Genomic DNA, 15532 nt, shown 5'->3' on the forward strand with positions numbered 1-15532 from the left:
CTTACCCAAGTTGATCAATAGCAATCACCCTAAATCGACTGGCAAGAGCATCGAAATTTCTGAAGAAAAAGCCTTGAGAAGCACCATAACCATGAACCATGACAAGAGTGGGAGAACCCTCCTTGGCATCAAAGGTAACAGTATTGATGTAACGTGACTCATTGCTGGTAGACCTAAACCACCTGATTTTGGAACCTGGTGGTCCTGAACCAATATTAACTTGTTCTTGTACATAAGGCGTCCTGAAGATTGTTCATCACAAAAGAATTATAAAAACAGCTCATCCATAATGTAGAACCTACAAAAACCCCTCCTTTAACATTTCAAACTCTAATTAACAATGTTCCAGAAACAGGGTTCATACAGAATTTTGTAAGATTTATCCCTAAAGCTGTGTAATTGAGAACAAACAACATGTGCTTGAGAGACATACGTACTTGAGGATAGAGAGAAGACGTTTCTCGGCGGCGATGATGTAATCGGTGGAGGTAGGGATCCACCGGAGCGAATTAGGCCACAAAATTTTCCATCTTGATCTCGCAGCATTGGTAGCAGCCGCCGTAGCAGCAGCAGAAGATGAATCAGCCACCGAAGCAGTCTTCTTTGAGATTTCTTCTGCCATTCTTAGTCTTGACACAAAACGGCTCAAGTTCATATACAATCACCGCACAAAAAAAATCACAATCCAACAAAAAAATAAAAATCTAAACTTTTCCCACGAATCAAGGAATCTGAAGTTTTTTTGGATATTAAATTTTCTATTTTTATCTTTTAAAAAGTTCTTAAAAGATGAGACGAGAGGTTTTGCTGCGAAGTCGCTTAAAGGGATATATGCTTTTTCTAAACTCTTCTTCTCACGTCATTGCTGACGTCACGTCTCCTGCAAAAACACAGAACCTTCCCCGTTGGCACAACTGGGTCCTGTCGGTCTTGGTCAACTCTTGTAATAATTAGTCAAATTAAGTTCAAGAAAGTGATTAAGATTGTTAATGGCAAATTAATAACATATTTAGATTAAGGATTCAAACGTAAGGTGAAAAAGTTGCAATTTGATTCGTCTTCTACAAAATCCAACCGCAAACACACAAACAAAAGCTAAGAAAGGTCTCAGATTTTTCAAACAAATCACTAAAACACTAAAACCGGTTTTTGACTTTGTTTGTAAACCGGTTTTTAGCTTGAGCTTCTGCTGCAGCTGCTAGTAGTGGTACTAGAACTTGGGTTGTTGGTGGAGACACCAAGACACAATGCTTCAGCCAATGGTCCACCTGGTGTTGTTGTTGAATAGAACCATGATGGACCTTCATGGCTAACCCACTGATGATGCTGGTTTGTTCCTTCTGCTTCCTCCATTGATCCTCCTCCAGCCATTGATAGTGTCAGAGAGCTTCCCATTGCTTCATCTTGTTTCCCTTGTACAAAAAACCGCCTTGTCTCTTGGTTATGTGGTGTCTGGTTTACACTCAATAGACTCTGCAACGCTCCAAAGCTCTGGTCTACTACTGGCTCCTTCTGCCTGAAGTTTAGATCATAATCGAATCGACGTTTGAGCTCTCTGCGTGATCCAACCTTCAGCTGGACAGCTCCATGGATCTCCGGGTTTAAAGTTCCAATGGAACCATCTTCTTTCCTATACCACCTCACTCCTCTTCACAAATTAACAAAAAAGTTTCAATCTTTGAAATGATATAAAAAAGGGATGGATTTAAAAACTTTGACAAGAGTGTAAGTAAAGGCACCTGTGGTGATCATATGAAGAGGAAGCAGACGGAAGAGCAGAAAGCACAGGGACTTGGTTTACAGGTTGTCCGTAAAACTGAGGATAAGCTCTAGTAAACTGGCTAGTAACATTCTTAGCGCTACTACGAATGTCACTGTGGCTAGATGATTGGTGAGATGATTCCACATGCTTTCTTGAACGAGGACGGCTCTTGTGTGTGTGTCGCTCGCAGTATTTCTGATCAGGAATCACGTTTCTTGAGCATCTCCATTTCTTACCATCCGTTCTCTTGCACCTCCATGGCTCCTGATCAGCCGTGTTATTGCTTGCGATTGAAGCAATCCCAAGCTGCAACGAACCTCCTTTCGCCACTGCAACTGTTACTGCATCACAAAGACCACAGCAGATTCTTTTAATCAGCATAAGTACTAAAAAATCTACTTCGATGCCTCCACTAAGAGGTAAAACAAGTGGTCAACATTACATGTAACCAAGAGAAACTGACAAAAATGGGAAAGTCTAAAGAAGCTGTTGAAGTGAAAGCTATGGACATCTTACCATCCGGGTTAGTGGTTGATGGGTGGTTCTTAAGAAAGGGTGAGAGAAGCTCGGAAGGAACAGGAACAGAAGCCATCATGTACTTATATATATTCCTCTGCCTCTCAAGCTCCTGCCACTGAGCGTTACTGAAAGCTACACCTGCGTTTTCACTCATACTTCTTCCCATCTCCCCTGGATTTTAATCCAACCAATTTCACATCAAACCAACATACAAAAATTTCATATTTTTTTAATTCATAGATCAGAAATCAACAAAAAGGGTTTAGAACTTGAAACCTGAAGAAGAGCTCAAGGTGAAAAAAGGATCTGCTACAGTAACAGAAGCAGAACTAGAACCGGCAAGGGAGAACATATCACCGTGAGAAGAAGCGTATCCCTGATTGCTTGAAACAGAGAACATGGGATCGCCAAGACCAGCAGAACAGTAGCACAAGGAAGAAGAGGAAGGCGAGGAATATGATGGATGGTAATGATGATGTGGTAGCACCATAACGTCTTTATGCGAATGTTCTACAACTCCAAATCCAAACCCACCAACATAATCTTCCTTACGTTCTGCTCTTGTTCCCATTAAAACTAAAACACACACACACACACAGTTCCCCTCTTTCTATTTCCTGACTCTGTAATAATATCCACCCAAAAAAAGTCTCAAACTTTTACCAGAGAAACACCACCTCTACAAACCTGCTTAAAAAGCATAACAACTCTCAAAATACCCCTTTTGTCTCTGTAATGGAAACCTAGGAGATATAACTCAAAACTTTATCCTTCACACAAAGCAACACCCAAAAATCCAAGAAAGAAGAAAACAGAGAAGAAGAAAAAAAAGCACCCGCCTTTTCTCTTAGCCTAATGTCTCTTCTGCAAACATAAATATAAAAAGAACCTTAAAAAACAACCACAAAGGCTCACTCTTTATTTATTTATTTTGTCTCTCTCTCTCAGTGCCACTTATGAAAAATGAGAGGATAGGGAGAGAAATTGGGGATTTTAGGTTAAGAGGAGCGGTGCAGAGCTAAGCTATTAGAAAGACTCATGAGCCAGCCATGACATGATGATAAAAGCTTTTGATTTTTTTTTTTTTGTTTCCTTAGTCTCCAACATTCGAACTTGTTTCAGAATACAGACAAAAATCTTCATTAACTCTCTACTCTCTCTCTCCCTTCTCCTCTCCTGACACTTACTCAGTATCATCCCCACGTTGTCGTTTCCTACAACACTTAACACCGTTAACTTCTTTCTCTCTACACACACAATGATACACACACACCGCCTCTTTATAAAAATATCTTTTTTTTTTACTTCGACCTTAGGTAACGTCTTTTGTATTTGTCTTCTTCTCAAAAACTACATCGTACGTACCATTCACTCACACACACAACAGAAGAGTATGTATAATAATTGTGTGTAGACTTTTTTTTGGATGAGGATAAAAGACTCCGTTAAGCAACGGCGTCTAAAAGAAGGTGCTTGGAGAAGTGTGTTGGTAAAAAGGACCCATATGAGGTTGCCGTGACCGTGAGAGATTTGCTTCTTTCTTCTCATTGGGGACCAGAGAGAGAGAGAGATGTGATGCTCGAACTAATCCAGTCTCTCCCTCTCTTCCATCTTCGGGTCACTTTCTTAGATTTTACTAATTTCTTACCCCCATTTCTTTTCTTCTTTCTCTTTTCGACCCCACTACTTTCATGTCTTCTATCACTCCTCTAATTTCTTCTGATTTAGTTAAAAAAGAAGAAAACTCCCACTTTCATTCATCACATATGATGATAATAAATTATTGGATTGTTGTGGTGGAGAATGGGAAATAAAGTTGATGACTTGAAGAATACAAATACATACATACATATCTCTAACTCTAGTTTTCTTTTGTTTGTCGTATACGCCTAATCAAATCATAGGACCACTCAAAAAGTTCAAATGTCAAAACACATGGACTATTATGGCCATTCAATATTGTTCGTAAGTGGTATAGTAGTAGCCTAATTTAATCGGTGGTTACATTTACATATAGTCTTAAAATTATTCCAAAAGAGCACCATATTCGTAAATGAATCCAAAGTGAACCCCCCACCCCAACTGTTTTTAAATTAGGAACAATAGACAGTGTAATTGTACTTGTACTATAATGTTATGTTATGTTGGGATTTGGCTACATACATATATCACAAACATGTTTCAAGAAGTAGTGCCCGAGACTGTTTTAGAATCATAATCAGATAATGAATGAGAATAGAACAGTCTTAAGATGTAATTCCTCTGTTTTCAGCATCGGTATACCCTGTTATGCCAGTTTCGAGCAGATTAAAGAGGCAATGTTCTACATGTGTCCAACACGTAGATTGTTGAGACAACTACAAATCTGAGACGAGAATACCTATTAACAATAATAGAACTAAAGGTAGCAAATGGATGGTACAGTTTCAACTTTCAAGTACGGTGAGTGGAACATACCTCAACTTCAAGCTCAAGCTTATAGTATCAAATGACTCGGAAGATGATAACAAAGTCGTGTCAACTTGAACTAGGTCTTTCAGAAACAATTTATCAAATAAAATAAGTGGAGGGCAAAACTCCAAGAAACAAAACAAATTGGATCGAGAGGTAGAAGAACACGAACACGAGCGTCTCTGTCGGACTGTCTCTGATCTCCATTACAAAAAGACCAGTTAGATACGATCGGAGAATAAATATGGTCTGAGACGCAACGGACGTTTGAGCTCTGAGCCTCTGAGGTCCGTGCCATCTCCGGTTAGGGTTTTTGACGTTCCAATCACGGAGTTTCCTATTCCCTTGGATCTTTCAGCTTCTTCTACACGATATCCTTGCGTTTACACGTGTTTCAACCTCAAATGGGCCGCTATAGTAGTATGTTAGCTCAAGAATGGCCCATTACTAGAAAGTCCATATTTTATAATACTAATTTTAAACTATATAGTATATTCTAATTTTGATTTGGAGAAAATTTTGCTGAATAAATAGAATTTAAATCCTGTTCAGTTTGGTTCTGCAGAATGTATTATTACTATATTAGGTGCGATGAGGTCAAAAGTAATTGTTGTTGAAGCCAAACCGAAGTTTAAAATACTGTTTGGTTATGGGTAAAAAAAGGTAGAAGCAATGTGGACCAAAACAACAACTACACTTTAGGCCTATAGGCTTATAATTTTTTGTGTCTCCACGTGACCTTCACTTACTTGCAGAGTCATCACTGTTTATGGGTGTACCGAACCGAACATAGACCAAAATATAATTTCAATTCTTGCCGATAGTCGAAACAATCTCAAGTTAATCGAAGAATCTCGGTTTGGTTTGGAAATTCCAGTTTGATTAGTTTGCCAAGACCTAAGTCTAATCTAATTTAACCCATTGATATATATATATATATATATATATATATATATATATATTTTCTGGACAAACACCCATTGATGCACTTGCACACACGTTGATCTTGTAGTATGAATTTGATATAAAAATACAACTTTCAAGTGGAAAACTAAACTTGCACGTTTTGTACTGTAAGTATATGTAACATCAATTTTATGAAAGATTGAAATAAAGGCGAAGAGTTTATATATAGATATGAAAATCCATGGACTATAACACCAAGTACGATAACCAAACATCTAAATTGATAGAAGACGGATACAGTATTATATTGCATGCGTCAAAATTGAAACAAATTTTAATCTGATAGAAAGACATCATACCCCCAAAGATCATGCATGTCCTTTTCTTAACCTACGTGATCCGTACCGTTTTACAGTTAGATGTGTCGATTACTTATTTAACACCGGAAATGTTAGGAATCTTGATATGTATTTGTCACAAGCGTATTTTAGTTGCTGCGCCTCGATCGGTGGTACGAATGAATTGTAAGTTATCAATGGATCATATACATCATATTAGTGTAATAAAGTATAATGGTGTTCGTATCGCCATAGAAACCTTATACGTCCAGAAGCGGGTATGTAACAAATAGGGAAGGTGATATTGTTTATTGCAACCTCTATGTTGGTCTGGAAATATTTATATAATTGCGTGTCACGAAACAAAGAAAACGAGCTAGTTAGATAAGAAAAAAATGGATTAGCAAGTTTTAGAGGAACAAGAAATGATTATTCAAATGAAAAATAGAGTAAAATAGAAAAGAGAAAGCTTATTCAAATGAGGATTTGTGCAAGATCATATGATATAAAGCCAAGTCATGGACTGTTTCTCTCGTTTTACAGGATGGTTCAACCACCACGCACCTCTTTTTCTTTAGGCGTTTAATGACACAACCCACATTTATCTTTTATGTCTTCCTTTTATGTGTTTATTTTTATTCCTTTATTAGAAAAAAACTCTGATTTTTCTTTTTTCTCTTACAGTATTTCTCAATTTATAAGTCTTTTTTTTCCATACAGTACAAAGCATTTTGTTCATCTGAAGAATATGGCTACTTAGTTTAAGGAAGTTTTAAATGTTTTTACTGCCGACAAATAGTACTTTGAGTGTATATAAGTATATCCGATAAAAACATTTATATATAGATAATTATAATTATGTGATACAGTTATGTTCCTCATCTTTGCAAATTTTATAAACAAGAATCCCCAATTTCTCACTCCCAACTTCATTCACAAGTTAACATAGTTTCTCTTGCACGCTTTACCAAGGAACCTTCTGAATTTGTTTCCAACAAAAGTTCATTTCTTATTTCCGTATCTGTAAAAATAAAGTCAATTGCAATAAATTCGCCATCTTCCTATCAATATGCATAGATTTTTTCAACAAATACAACCAAATAAGGAGTGTCTGAAATGAACTCACAACCACATGTTATTTAGCCAATGTTTTAAATACCAGACCGGGCAAACCGGTGGATCCGTGACCTGATATGGTAATTGTAGAGTGTCTTTTAACAAAATATCACCTTATGACATCGTATTATATATTAATCACGTATCATCTATAGACTGATATATACATACAACCCCCAAATTCTTATTTGCCTCCATAATTAATCCCCTATTCTCAACTGTCGATAGAAAGTGACAGAGACAGAGAGAAGTTCTATCTATATATTATATAAAAATACATTACACAATTATCACAACTAGACTTCAGCGCGGATCTAGTCTTCTTATATACATCTCATTCTCAGATATATAAAGAAGAATTGTGTATCAAACACAACTCGAAGCTTTTGTTGAGGCATGGCTGTGATGAAGCTAAGAAGAGCAGCGACTGTAGCAGGGACATGGCTAAACGAAGCCATTAGCTTCTTCGTGTTCTGTGTTTTAGACGTCGTTGATTCATTTCTTTGTCTCATCTACAAAGCAGCAGACTATCTCTTTGAAGCCGAATGGAAGCCTTGCTATTGTTTGTCGGCCAAGGAACCCATCACCACGACTCGAGGGAAGATCCTCTTGTCTCAAAACGATGGCGAATCCAAGATCCTTACTCTTTCGCGGCTTCAAGAACTCGGGTAAATTTTTTCTCTTTTCTTTTTAACGTTTTTTTAGTTATTGCAAATGTATCAATATCAGAATTGTCCAATTACAGATGTGTTAAAAAAAACTCAGAATATTTTTTTGTAAATATTTTCATATTTCAAGAGACAAGAGTAAATATGTTTCGTCTAATATATAATAAATTCACAGTTATAAGTTCTAGCTATTCATTTTACATCATTACATGTGCTGTCCGCTTTTTCCCTGAATCATAATTATTATCATCTTATCATATTTACTACAAAAATTGACGTGCATTAAAGTTCATTGTTGACTTAAAAATGGTACGGTGAGCCAATTACTTTTATCCCTACAAGTGTATTGAAAATTTGAAATCTACTACCGTTTGATTTTCTTGTAGCGGACGTTCCAAGATTGAGCTGGAGGATATCTCTGAGACACTTTACACACGTCCTTCTCGTCTATCGGACTTTTCTAACCTATCCGTTAATGAGCTCAATAAACGGTTCGTTAAGGTTACTCGGTCCGAGTCCGAGTGTAGCGACCATCATGAGAAGAATAAAAGCAGAAGGAGGAAATCAGTAACGAAGTCAAGCTTGACGGTGAACTTCACGGTAGTTGAGAAGCTTCGGGGAAAGATCAAACCGCATAATTTGAGCCACGATGTCTCTCGATGGTCGGATTGTGATTGTGGATTTTGTACATCGTGGGCCTCTACTAGTGACAAAGATCATTCCCTCTTTGTCAAAACTCAAATCCCAAATGGTAAACGTTCTCATCTTATATGATAAGGGGAGATATATTAGTTCAACCAGTTTCACTGTTTTTCATTTATAAAACATTTACTTATTACAACAAAGTGGCTGTAGTTTAGTGGTAAGAATTCCACGTTGTGGCCGTGGAGACCTGGGCTCGAATCCCAGCAGCCACACTTTAAATCATTATTTACCCTTTTTCAAAAAAAAAAAAAAAAAAAAAAAAAAAAAAATNTGTTTTTTTTTTATTTTATAAAAACACTCTTTAGAAATTATAAATGCAAATAGACAATTTTGGATTTTGAAATTAGTAAACTAATTTGCGTTTTAAAACAATCGGATTCATTACAACAGGGGTGGCGGCGAAAGAGGATGTTCTGTTCATACATGGTTTCATATCTTCATCAGCGTTTTGGACGGAGACGGTATTTCCAAGCCTGTCAGCCTCCTCCTCGGCTCATAGACTCTTCGCCGTGGATCTTCTAGGATTCGGTAAGAGTCCAAAGCCAGCTGATTCACTCTACACGTTGAGAGAACACGTAGAGATGATCGAGAAATCTGTCTTACACAAACACAATGTGAAGTCTTTCCACATCGTGGCTCATTCTTTGGGATGCATTTTGGCGCTTAGCCTCGCCGCTAGACACGGCGGCTTAGTCAAGTCACTTACCCTCCTTGCTCCGGTGAGTTAATTAGTTACGTTTTCGCATATTTTGGACCTGTCTTTGTTGGTTTCTATGCATGCAGAACATAAATTTCGCATGATAATTAGTTTTAAAAGTTTATAATAACTACAGGTTCCTAATTGTCATTATATTATGAATAATATGTTGGTCAGTCATTTTAGCTGCTGGAAATAATTGAACAAGTTAAGGAAAAATACAACTTTATTGGTTTGACACATGAAAATAAGAGATGTGATGTATAGGACTAATAGAATATGTGTTCATGTGTACGTGTGGGCAGCCGTACTATCCAGTGCCGGCGGGAGAGACGAAGCCGAGGCAGTACGTGATGAAGAAAGTGGCACCGAGGAAGGTTTGGCCGCCTATAGCATTAGGAGCGTCGATGGCTTGTTGGTACGAACACGTTAGTCGTACCATTTGTCTCCTTATCTGCAAACACCACCGTCTTTGGCAGTTCCTTGCAAATCTCATCACCCGTAATAACAGGTTTTTACTTTTTATCAACTATTTTCTTTGTTTTCATTTTAATTTTATTAATCCACCCAACCAAATTCGAATCGATTTATATCAGGAGAGGAATTCACATTCCTTAAATGTAATAAAATTAAGATCCAAAAACTTAAAATCCAACGGAAAATAAAACAATTTCCATACTTAACTAGCTAGTACACAATGTCACAAAACCGCAGCGGCAATCGTTAATAATACATGAGGGTAAAATGTTGGTTGTTTTTTATCAGGTTGTTTGGAATATTTTTGGAAATTTAGTGATGTCAAAAATTAGGTTTAGTCTCTCTCTATATATATTTGTTTTTAGCATGTAAATGTCATATTTAATTGAAAGGAAACAATTGATGGTTGATGTGGCTAGTTAGTATACCAAACCACCTCCAAATGGACTAAATCCACTAACAAATTTAATTCGTAGCCGCATCTGGTTGCTAGCTAGTAAGTGTCTACTCAGTTAACGATTATTAATTCAACTTATTTTCACCAAATTAATTTACAGATATAGTACAACTTTACGTGGTGTTAGCTTAATCCTCAAGTTACATCAAATAACCAGACATAGAAAGCCACGTGTTTTGACATGCCATCAGCATACCTTCTTTCATTGGAGGAAAGCTTTAAAACAAACGGTGTCTTAGGCAACCTACTTTAGACTCTATAGTGTGTTTATGCTAAATTTTAAAATTCTAACCTAAGTACTTATGACTATGTGTACTTGGAGCAAATTGAAATTGATTTTACTTTTGAAATGTCTAGGTTGGTTGATCGGCATATATCAGTGACAAGAATGTATAGATTTTACGACTCTGTTTTTGTAGTTTCTACGTTTTAGGAATCTAAATGGTTAGAAGTAATGCTCTCGTCCTACCAATACAACCAACCATTGGAAATTAAATTACTAAAGAAAATGGAATCTAATCCATCCGATCAATGCTACCAATTATGAGTTCGACTCCAAAACCAATAACTATGAATTCTTTAATTTTTTTAAAAATACTACTATGAACCAAAATTCAAAATAAATGCGCAAGTTTGATTAGTGTCATTGGTTATTATTTATTAGCGCAGCACCCATATATATACTTAAGACAGTAGATCTCTTTTGATAATAGTCCATTTTTTTTTTCTTTTGTGCAAAGTCCAAACCCAATAACTATAATAAATTGATATGTAAGAACTATATTTTGATTTATCATATATTGTACTAATAGTTGATTTTCTCTACCTAGGACTGTAAACTTTTTAATAGAAGGTTTCATGTGTCACACGCACAACGCAGCGTGGCACACTCTACACAACATTTTATGTGGGACAGGAAGCAAACTCGATACGTATCTAGATATCGTTCGAGATAAACTAAAGTGCAACGTGGCCATCTTCCACGGAGGTGACGACGAACTCATTCCTGTCGAGTGTAGCTACAACGTTAAACAGCGGATTCCTCGGGCGCGAGTTAAGGTTCTTGAGCACAAAGATCATATCACTATGGTTGTTGGCAGACAAGATGAGTTTGCCAGAGAGCTCCAAGAAATTTGGAAGACTTCTTCTAGCTAAAAATATGTCTGATGAAAATTTGTGATAGATTAATATCAATTGTTCTATGTGTAATGGGTTGGTAAAAATATTTTCAAGAGTTTATCATTTATAAATTAAGGAAATCCTTATGTATTATGAGAAAATCCAGGAATGGATTATTTAAATAATAATTTTCGAATCTAATTTATTATGGTAATTCATTCATCATACATTCTTTAATCTTTGGTTTATAAATAGAAGTTATATGTGGTGAACCAAAATAAAAATAATTAAAAGGTATACGTACGACTTACATAAAAAAAATTGGTAGTTTTTTCATATCTAAAGAAAAAATTTCTGATTGCAAATTATCGTACAATACCACATAGACAATGACATAACAGCATTTCACTAGTAAAAAACCTAAAAATAAATTATTAGATTATATGTCATTTTCAACTAGTTACAGATTTCTAATCTCAAAATTTCTATTAATGTTATATCGTTCTCTTCTTTCTATATAATTTTGTTTTCAGTGGTATATTATTATTTATTATGCATACCAATTAGCCAATGAATCCCTAGAAGTGGGTCATATTGGTTGAACAAATTCACCAATATTAATGAATGTTTTGGACCCATCCAACCATATTATTCCGTCAGTACTTTAAAGCTCTACGTACATGCATAATGCATATCCATATAATCAGTGCTGGCTTAAACATATTACATGCCTCTGGGCAAACTAAAAAAAAATACTCTTTAACCTATAGAAAAACTTACTAATTATTTGTTTGGTTCTCTTTGGTTCATATAACTTTTTTTTTGTGCCCATTTATACCTTACAAATTTTTTTGTGTGCCTCTTTAACTTACAAAGTTTTTTTTTTGCCTCTTTAACTTATAATTTTTTTTTTGTGCCCTTCTTTTATACATATATGCCCCTTTAATTTATGTATCCGGGACGGTCGCACTGCCCGCCCACCTAGTTAAGCCGGCACTGCGTATAATGTATATCAACTCAATGGTAATTGGTGAATGAAAATATGAGAAAGCGCTCTCGTTTATTAATTAGTACTAATAATAAACAGTACGATTTATTAAATATTCCACAATCTTCAATTAAAATTCAAAACTCTACAGTTTCAGTTCAGGGATATATATAGAATACTAAATATAAATTCGATTAGTACTGTTTTGACATGATTTATATCTTGGACAGGGTACGCTTTTGTTAAATAATTTGCTCGTTATGTAAATATGATAGTGATTTCCATGTTAATGTGATTCTACTCATAGAAATATATGGTTGCGAGATATTTATTTGATATACATATAAGTGAAAGTGTAAATATAGATATAAGTGAAAGTCTCCAATTACATACTTCATCGTATATATTGAACTTAGGAAATATATTAGAAATTATTTAGATCATCGATCGTTTTCAATTATAAGATTAAGTCCACTGCATCACAAATCAAATTTTACTTCACATGATAGTTAATAAAATGTACAGAAATAAATTAAAAAAATAATTAAAGACTTAAGAATAACGTTTTTAAGGAAAAAAATCAACGCTCCCAGAAATGTGTCGGAGTATATCATTATTTTAATAGCAATGTGACATAGAGAAACCTTACAAGATGTATTAAAATAAAACTGAAAATTAAAAAAAAGCAACCCAAAATGTAATAATCATATGATGAACCAATTAATTATTAAAGGACGTCGTTTAATTTTTGGGATTCTCCAAGTAAAAGTTGCGTTTCTCTTCGTCGTCCATGAATGCGGTAACGTGAAAAGACCTGCCGATTCCCATAGGAGTCTTGAAGTAAATCTTCTTGCTCTTTGGCTCCTCCATACTCATCTCCACGATCGGTACCCACATAAACATCTGCTTACTCTTCACTCCTATATATATATAACAAACACGCTAATTCATATACATAAACAAAGCCATATCTATATATAAACTATTGTCCTTTTATAATTACATGAGCTATTTATCAATATATACTAGGTAGCTAGGTATATATCACAGATGGTACCTGTCATCTTCTTCATACAACACTTTTCGACATAGGCAGTGACCTCGAGACCGTAGGAAACGCGAGTGTTGGTGGATTCGAAGAAATGCTCATAAGGAGAGTTTTGCTTCATCCACACGTAACCAGTGGCTCTAACTCTTCCACACTCCACAAGATTCTTCAAAGGCATCACTCCTTTCGGAAACCCTAGCTCCTCCAGAAGCTCCAATGATTGCTTGTAACATTCCTCCGCTCCGTACACGATCTCAGCTCCTTCTCTCTCTCCTCCGACAACGACGACTCCTTCGCTCGCCATTTAGTTACGAGATATAGAATTAAACAAAAAACAAAAAGTAATATTTTCTTCAAAATATGAAGAGGAATATATATAATGTTTGTGCTAAGGATTTTGGAAGATATATAAATTTAAACGAAATAAAAAGGAGAGAAGAAGAGATAGAATATTTTAGAAGATGGGGCTGGTGGTGGTTGAGCGGTGGGTTGTGTGATTCATTTATTTTTGTTTGCCTAATTCACTCTCTTGTTACTTTCGTGTGGTTTTTTGTTTGGTAACCTAATTCCCCATATATATATTCTCATTTTGGTCAAAGCAAATAAATATTATTATTTATGAAAAGTCAAAATACATCTTGACTTACTTTATATTGTGGCATTTTATTACTAAAAAAATGCTTATTGGAATTAATAGACACTTTATTGACTAGAAATTATCGTAGGAAAATCTTAGCCTATTTATCATTTTTAATCGAAATGATTTCTTATTACCTAAGGCAATACAAACGAAACAATTGTATAAGGGTTTATTTGGTAACCGATAAGAAATTATTTGTTTCTGAAATAGCTAATTTTACTTAGAAGATAACCGTATAAAAAAGATGGGATGCTAAAACCTAAAGTTCATATTTTGTAAAACATTCACAATTGTTATTTAAACTATTCATAATGTGTGGCTCATACGCATTTAACATAATGTTTAGTGTCACATTCATGGTTATTCTCTTTGGTTGTCTATGTGAGGCGAGACTAAATGTTGATATCATCAATGATATTGGTCCAAATGTTTAATTGGGACTACACTGCAAATCGAAGAACAAAGATCTCGAATCACAATCATTAGCCCCGTATCAACACTGGGGATTTAGAGCAGCTCTTAACATTTGGGGCACAACGCTGTTTTTTTGTCACTTTGAATGGGGAAGTGAATCGAAATGGTTTGATATTCTTGTAACTAACAGAGATTATTATGTCTGTAAACATCATCCGTGTGTTTGGAGTATAAGACCTGATGGTCCATGTAGATTAACAGCTCAAGAAAAATGTTATTCTTGGAATGCTAATATTTGAACACCATTGTAACAAGATTTCACAATTATAAGCTAAAGAATAAAAATATATTATTTTTATTTTCCCGTTTGTTTTAGCCCTACATGATTTAAAAATTTAAACCTTAAGAGACATAACATAACATGACATAGACTTACACATTATACGAGAGATGAAAACCGGTTAGTTTAAAAACAAGAGTTTCATTGAAACTAAGTTGGTTTAAGAACGGGGTTTTGATGTAGACCTATGTCTCGATTGTGAAAGGTAATTTAGTACGGATCTGATACAATCCTGCACTTTTTTAGAATAGTATAATAAAGACTTAGGAAAATTAAGAGCCAAAATATGTTCCAAAAATGGTTTATTTGTACAGCGTTAATTGGAGAAGAAAGTAGAAACAGGGGGAATGAGGAGACGTTATTAGATACTGAAATACAAAAGTTAATTATATTTATACCAATTACCATCCACTTCTGTATTTTTTACTATTATTGAGATGTGAAAGAATGATAGATAAAAGAATATATCAAACCCTTTCCCCCGCTATCAGCTTAACACCTATAGTAGCTATAAAATGTCAAAACCTTGGACCCTAGAACAACCCTGCTGGCTCAATTTGACCGAGCCCCTAAGACCACTAAAGAGAAAGAACCTCGGAAGCAAACTCGCAGTTTGAAGATAATTACTTTATCAATAAAATATATATATAACAAATCAATGAATGAGATGTTGAATATTCACATAGGAGATGAGATAAATAACAATCCAATGAAACCAAGAAATTGAGATACGCAGTGTTTCCACCATAAACTCTTTCCTCCTACAAGGATAACTTCTGTTTCCATGAACCTTTTGGTTTAAATTCCTACTACATTACCTCCAATTAAAACAAAAGATGTGAATCTATGACCTTAAATATCACTAGTATGTATTATAATTAATATAA

General features: G+C 35.2%; 4 protein-coding genes, 1 non-coding gene and 1 pseudogene across 5 annotated transcripts in view; 3 read left to right on the forward strand and 3 right to left on the reverse strand.

Annotated features, from left to right (window-relative positions):
• The window catches only part of LOC104731045 (1-acylglycerol-3-phosphate O-acyltransferase-like), a 6106-nt gene extending 5300 nt beyond the window's left edge, over positions 1-806 (reverse strand). The window contains exons 1-2 of the mRNA XM_010450301.2: positions 438-806; positions 6-242 (exon numbers count right to left, since the gene is read on the reverse strand). Of these exons, the coding sequence (XP_010448603.1) occupies positions 6-242; positions 438-655 (455 nt within the window). The 5' untranslated portion in view covers positions 656-806. The remainder of the gene's footprint in view (positions 1-5; positions 243-437) is intronic.
• Positions 1030-2852, reverse strand: LOC104731046 (growth-regulating factor 8-like). Its single transcript, XM_010450302.2, has 4 exons — positions 2558-2852; positions 2279-2452; positions 1740-2103; positions 1030-1648 (listed from the first exon to the last, which is right to left on the reverse strand). Exons 1-4 carry the CDS (start codon positions 2850-2852, stop codon positions 1174-1176), a joined length of 1308 nt encoding a protein of 435 aa, XP_010448604.1. The 3' UTR covers positions 1030-1173.
• Positions 7285-11355, forward strand: LOC104731047 (probable lysophospholipase BODYGUARD 2). The gene is made up of 5 exons (XM_010450303.2): positions 7285-7760; positions 8147-8511; positions 8856-9184; positions 9468-9673; positions 10927-11355. Exons 1-5 carry the CDS (start codon positions 7489-7491, stop codon positions 11249-11251), a joined length of 1497 nt encoding a protein of 498 aa, XP_010448605.1. The 5' UTR covers positions 7285-7488; the 3' UTR covers positions 11252-11355.
• Positions 8606-8677, forward strand: TRNAH-GUG. The gene has a single exon. It is a non-coding gene; the product is annotated as a tRNA-His (tRNA).
• Positions 12784-13768, reverse strand: LOC104731048. Its single transcript, XM_010450304.2, has 2 exons — positions 13261-13768; positions 12784-13123 (listed from the first exon to the last, which is right to left on the reverse strand). The coding sequence occupies exons 1-2, from the start codon at positions 13553-13555 to the stop codon at positions 12945-12947; spliced, it is 474 nt and encodes a 157-aa protein (XP_010448606.1). The 5' UTR covers positions 13556-13768; the 3' UTR covers positions 12784-12944.
• Positions 14203-14604, forward strand: LOC104731049 (annotated as a pseudogene).

Source organism: Camelina sativa, chromosome 12 (genome assembly GCF_000633955.1).
Source record: "Camelina sativa cultivar DH55 chromosome 12, Cs, whole genome shotgun sequence".
Taxonomy (NCBI): Eukaryota; Viridiplantae; Streptophyta; class Magnoliopsida; order Brassicales; family Brassicaceae; genus Camelina; species Camelina sativa.

Coding starts and splice junctions, on each gene's coding strand:
- LOC104731046 (XM_010450302.2), bottom strand. CDS start 2,852: ATGGGAACAAGAGCAGAACGTAAGGAAGATTATGTTGGTGGGTTTGGA. Junction 2,104..2,278: donor ATCAACCACTAACCCGGATG/GTAAGATGTCCA, acceptor TTTGTGATGCAG/TAACAGTTGCAGTGGCGAAA. Junction 1,649..1,739: donor TCTTCATATGATCACCACAG/GTGCCTTTACTT, acceptor TAATTTGTGAAG/AGGAGTGAGGTGGTATAGGA.
- LOC104731047 (XM_010450303.2), top strand. CDS start 7,489: ATGGCTGTGATGAAGCTAAGAAGAGCAGCGACTGTAGCAGGGACATGG. Junction 8,512..8,855: donor CAAAACTCAAATCCCAAATG/GTAAACGTTCTC, acceptor TCATTACAACAG/GGGTGGCGGCGAAAGAGGAT. Junction 9,674..10,926: donor CTCATCACCCGTAATAACAG/GTTTTTACTTTT, acceptor TTCTCTACCTAG/GACTGTAAACTTTTTAATAG.
- LOC104731048 (XM_010450304.2), bottom strand. CDS start 13,555: ATGGCGAGCGAAGGAGTCGTCGTTGTCGGAGGAGAGAGAGAAGGAGCT. Junction 13,124..13,260: donor TTGTATGAAGAAGATGACAG/GTACCATCTGTG, acceptor ATATATATATAG/GAGTGAAGAGTAAGCAGATG.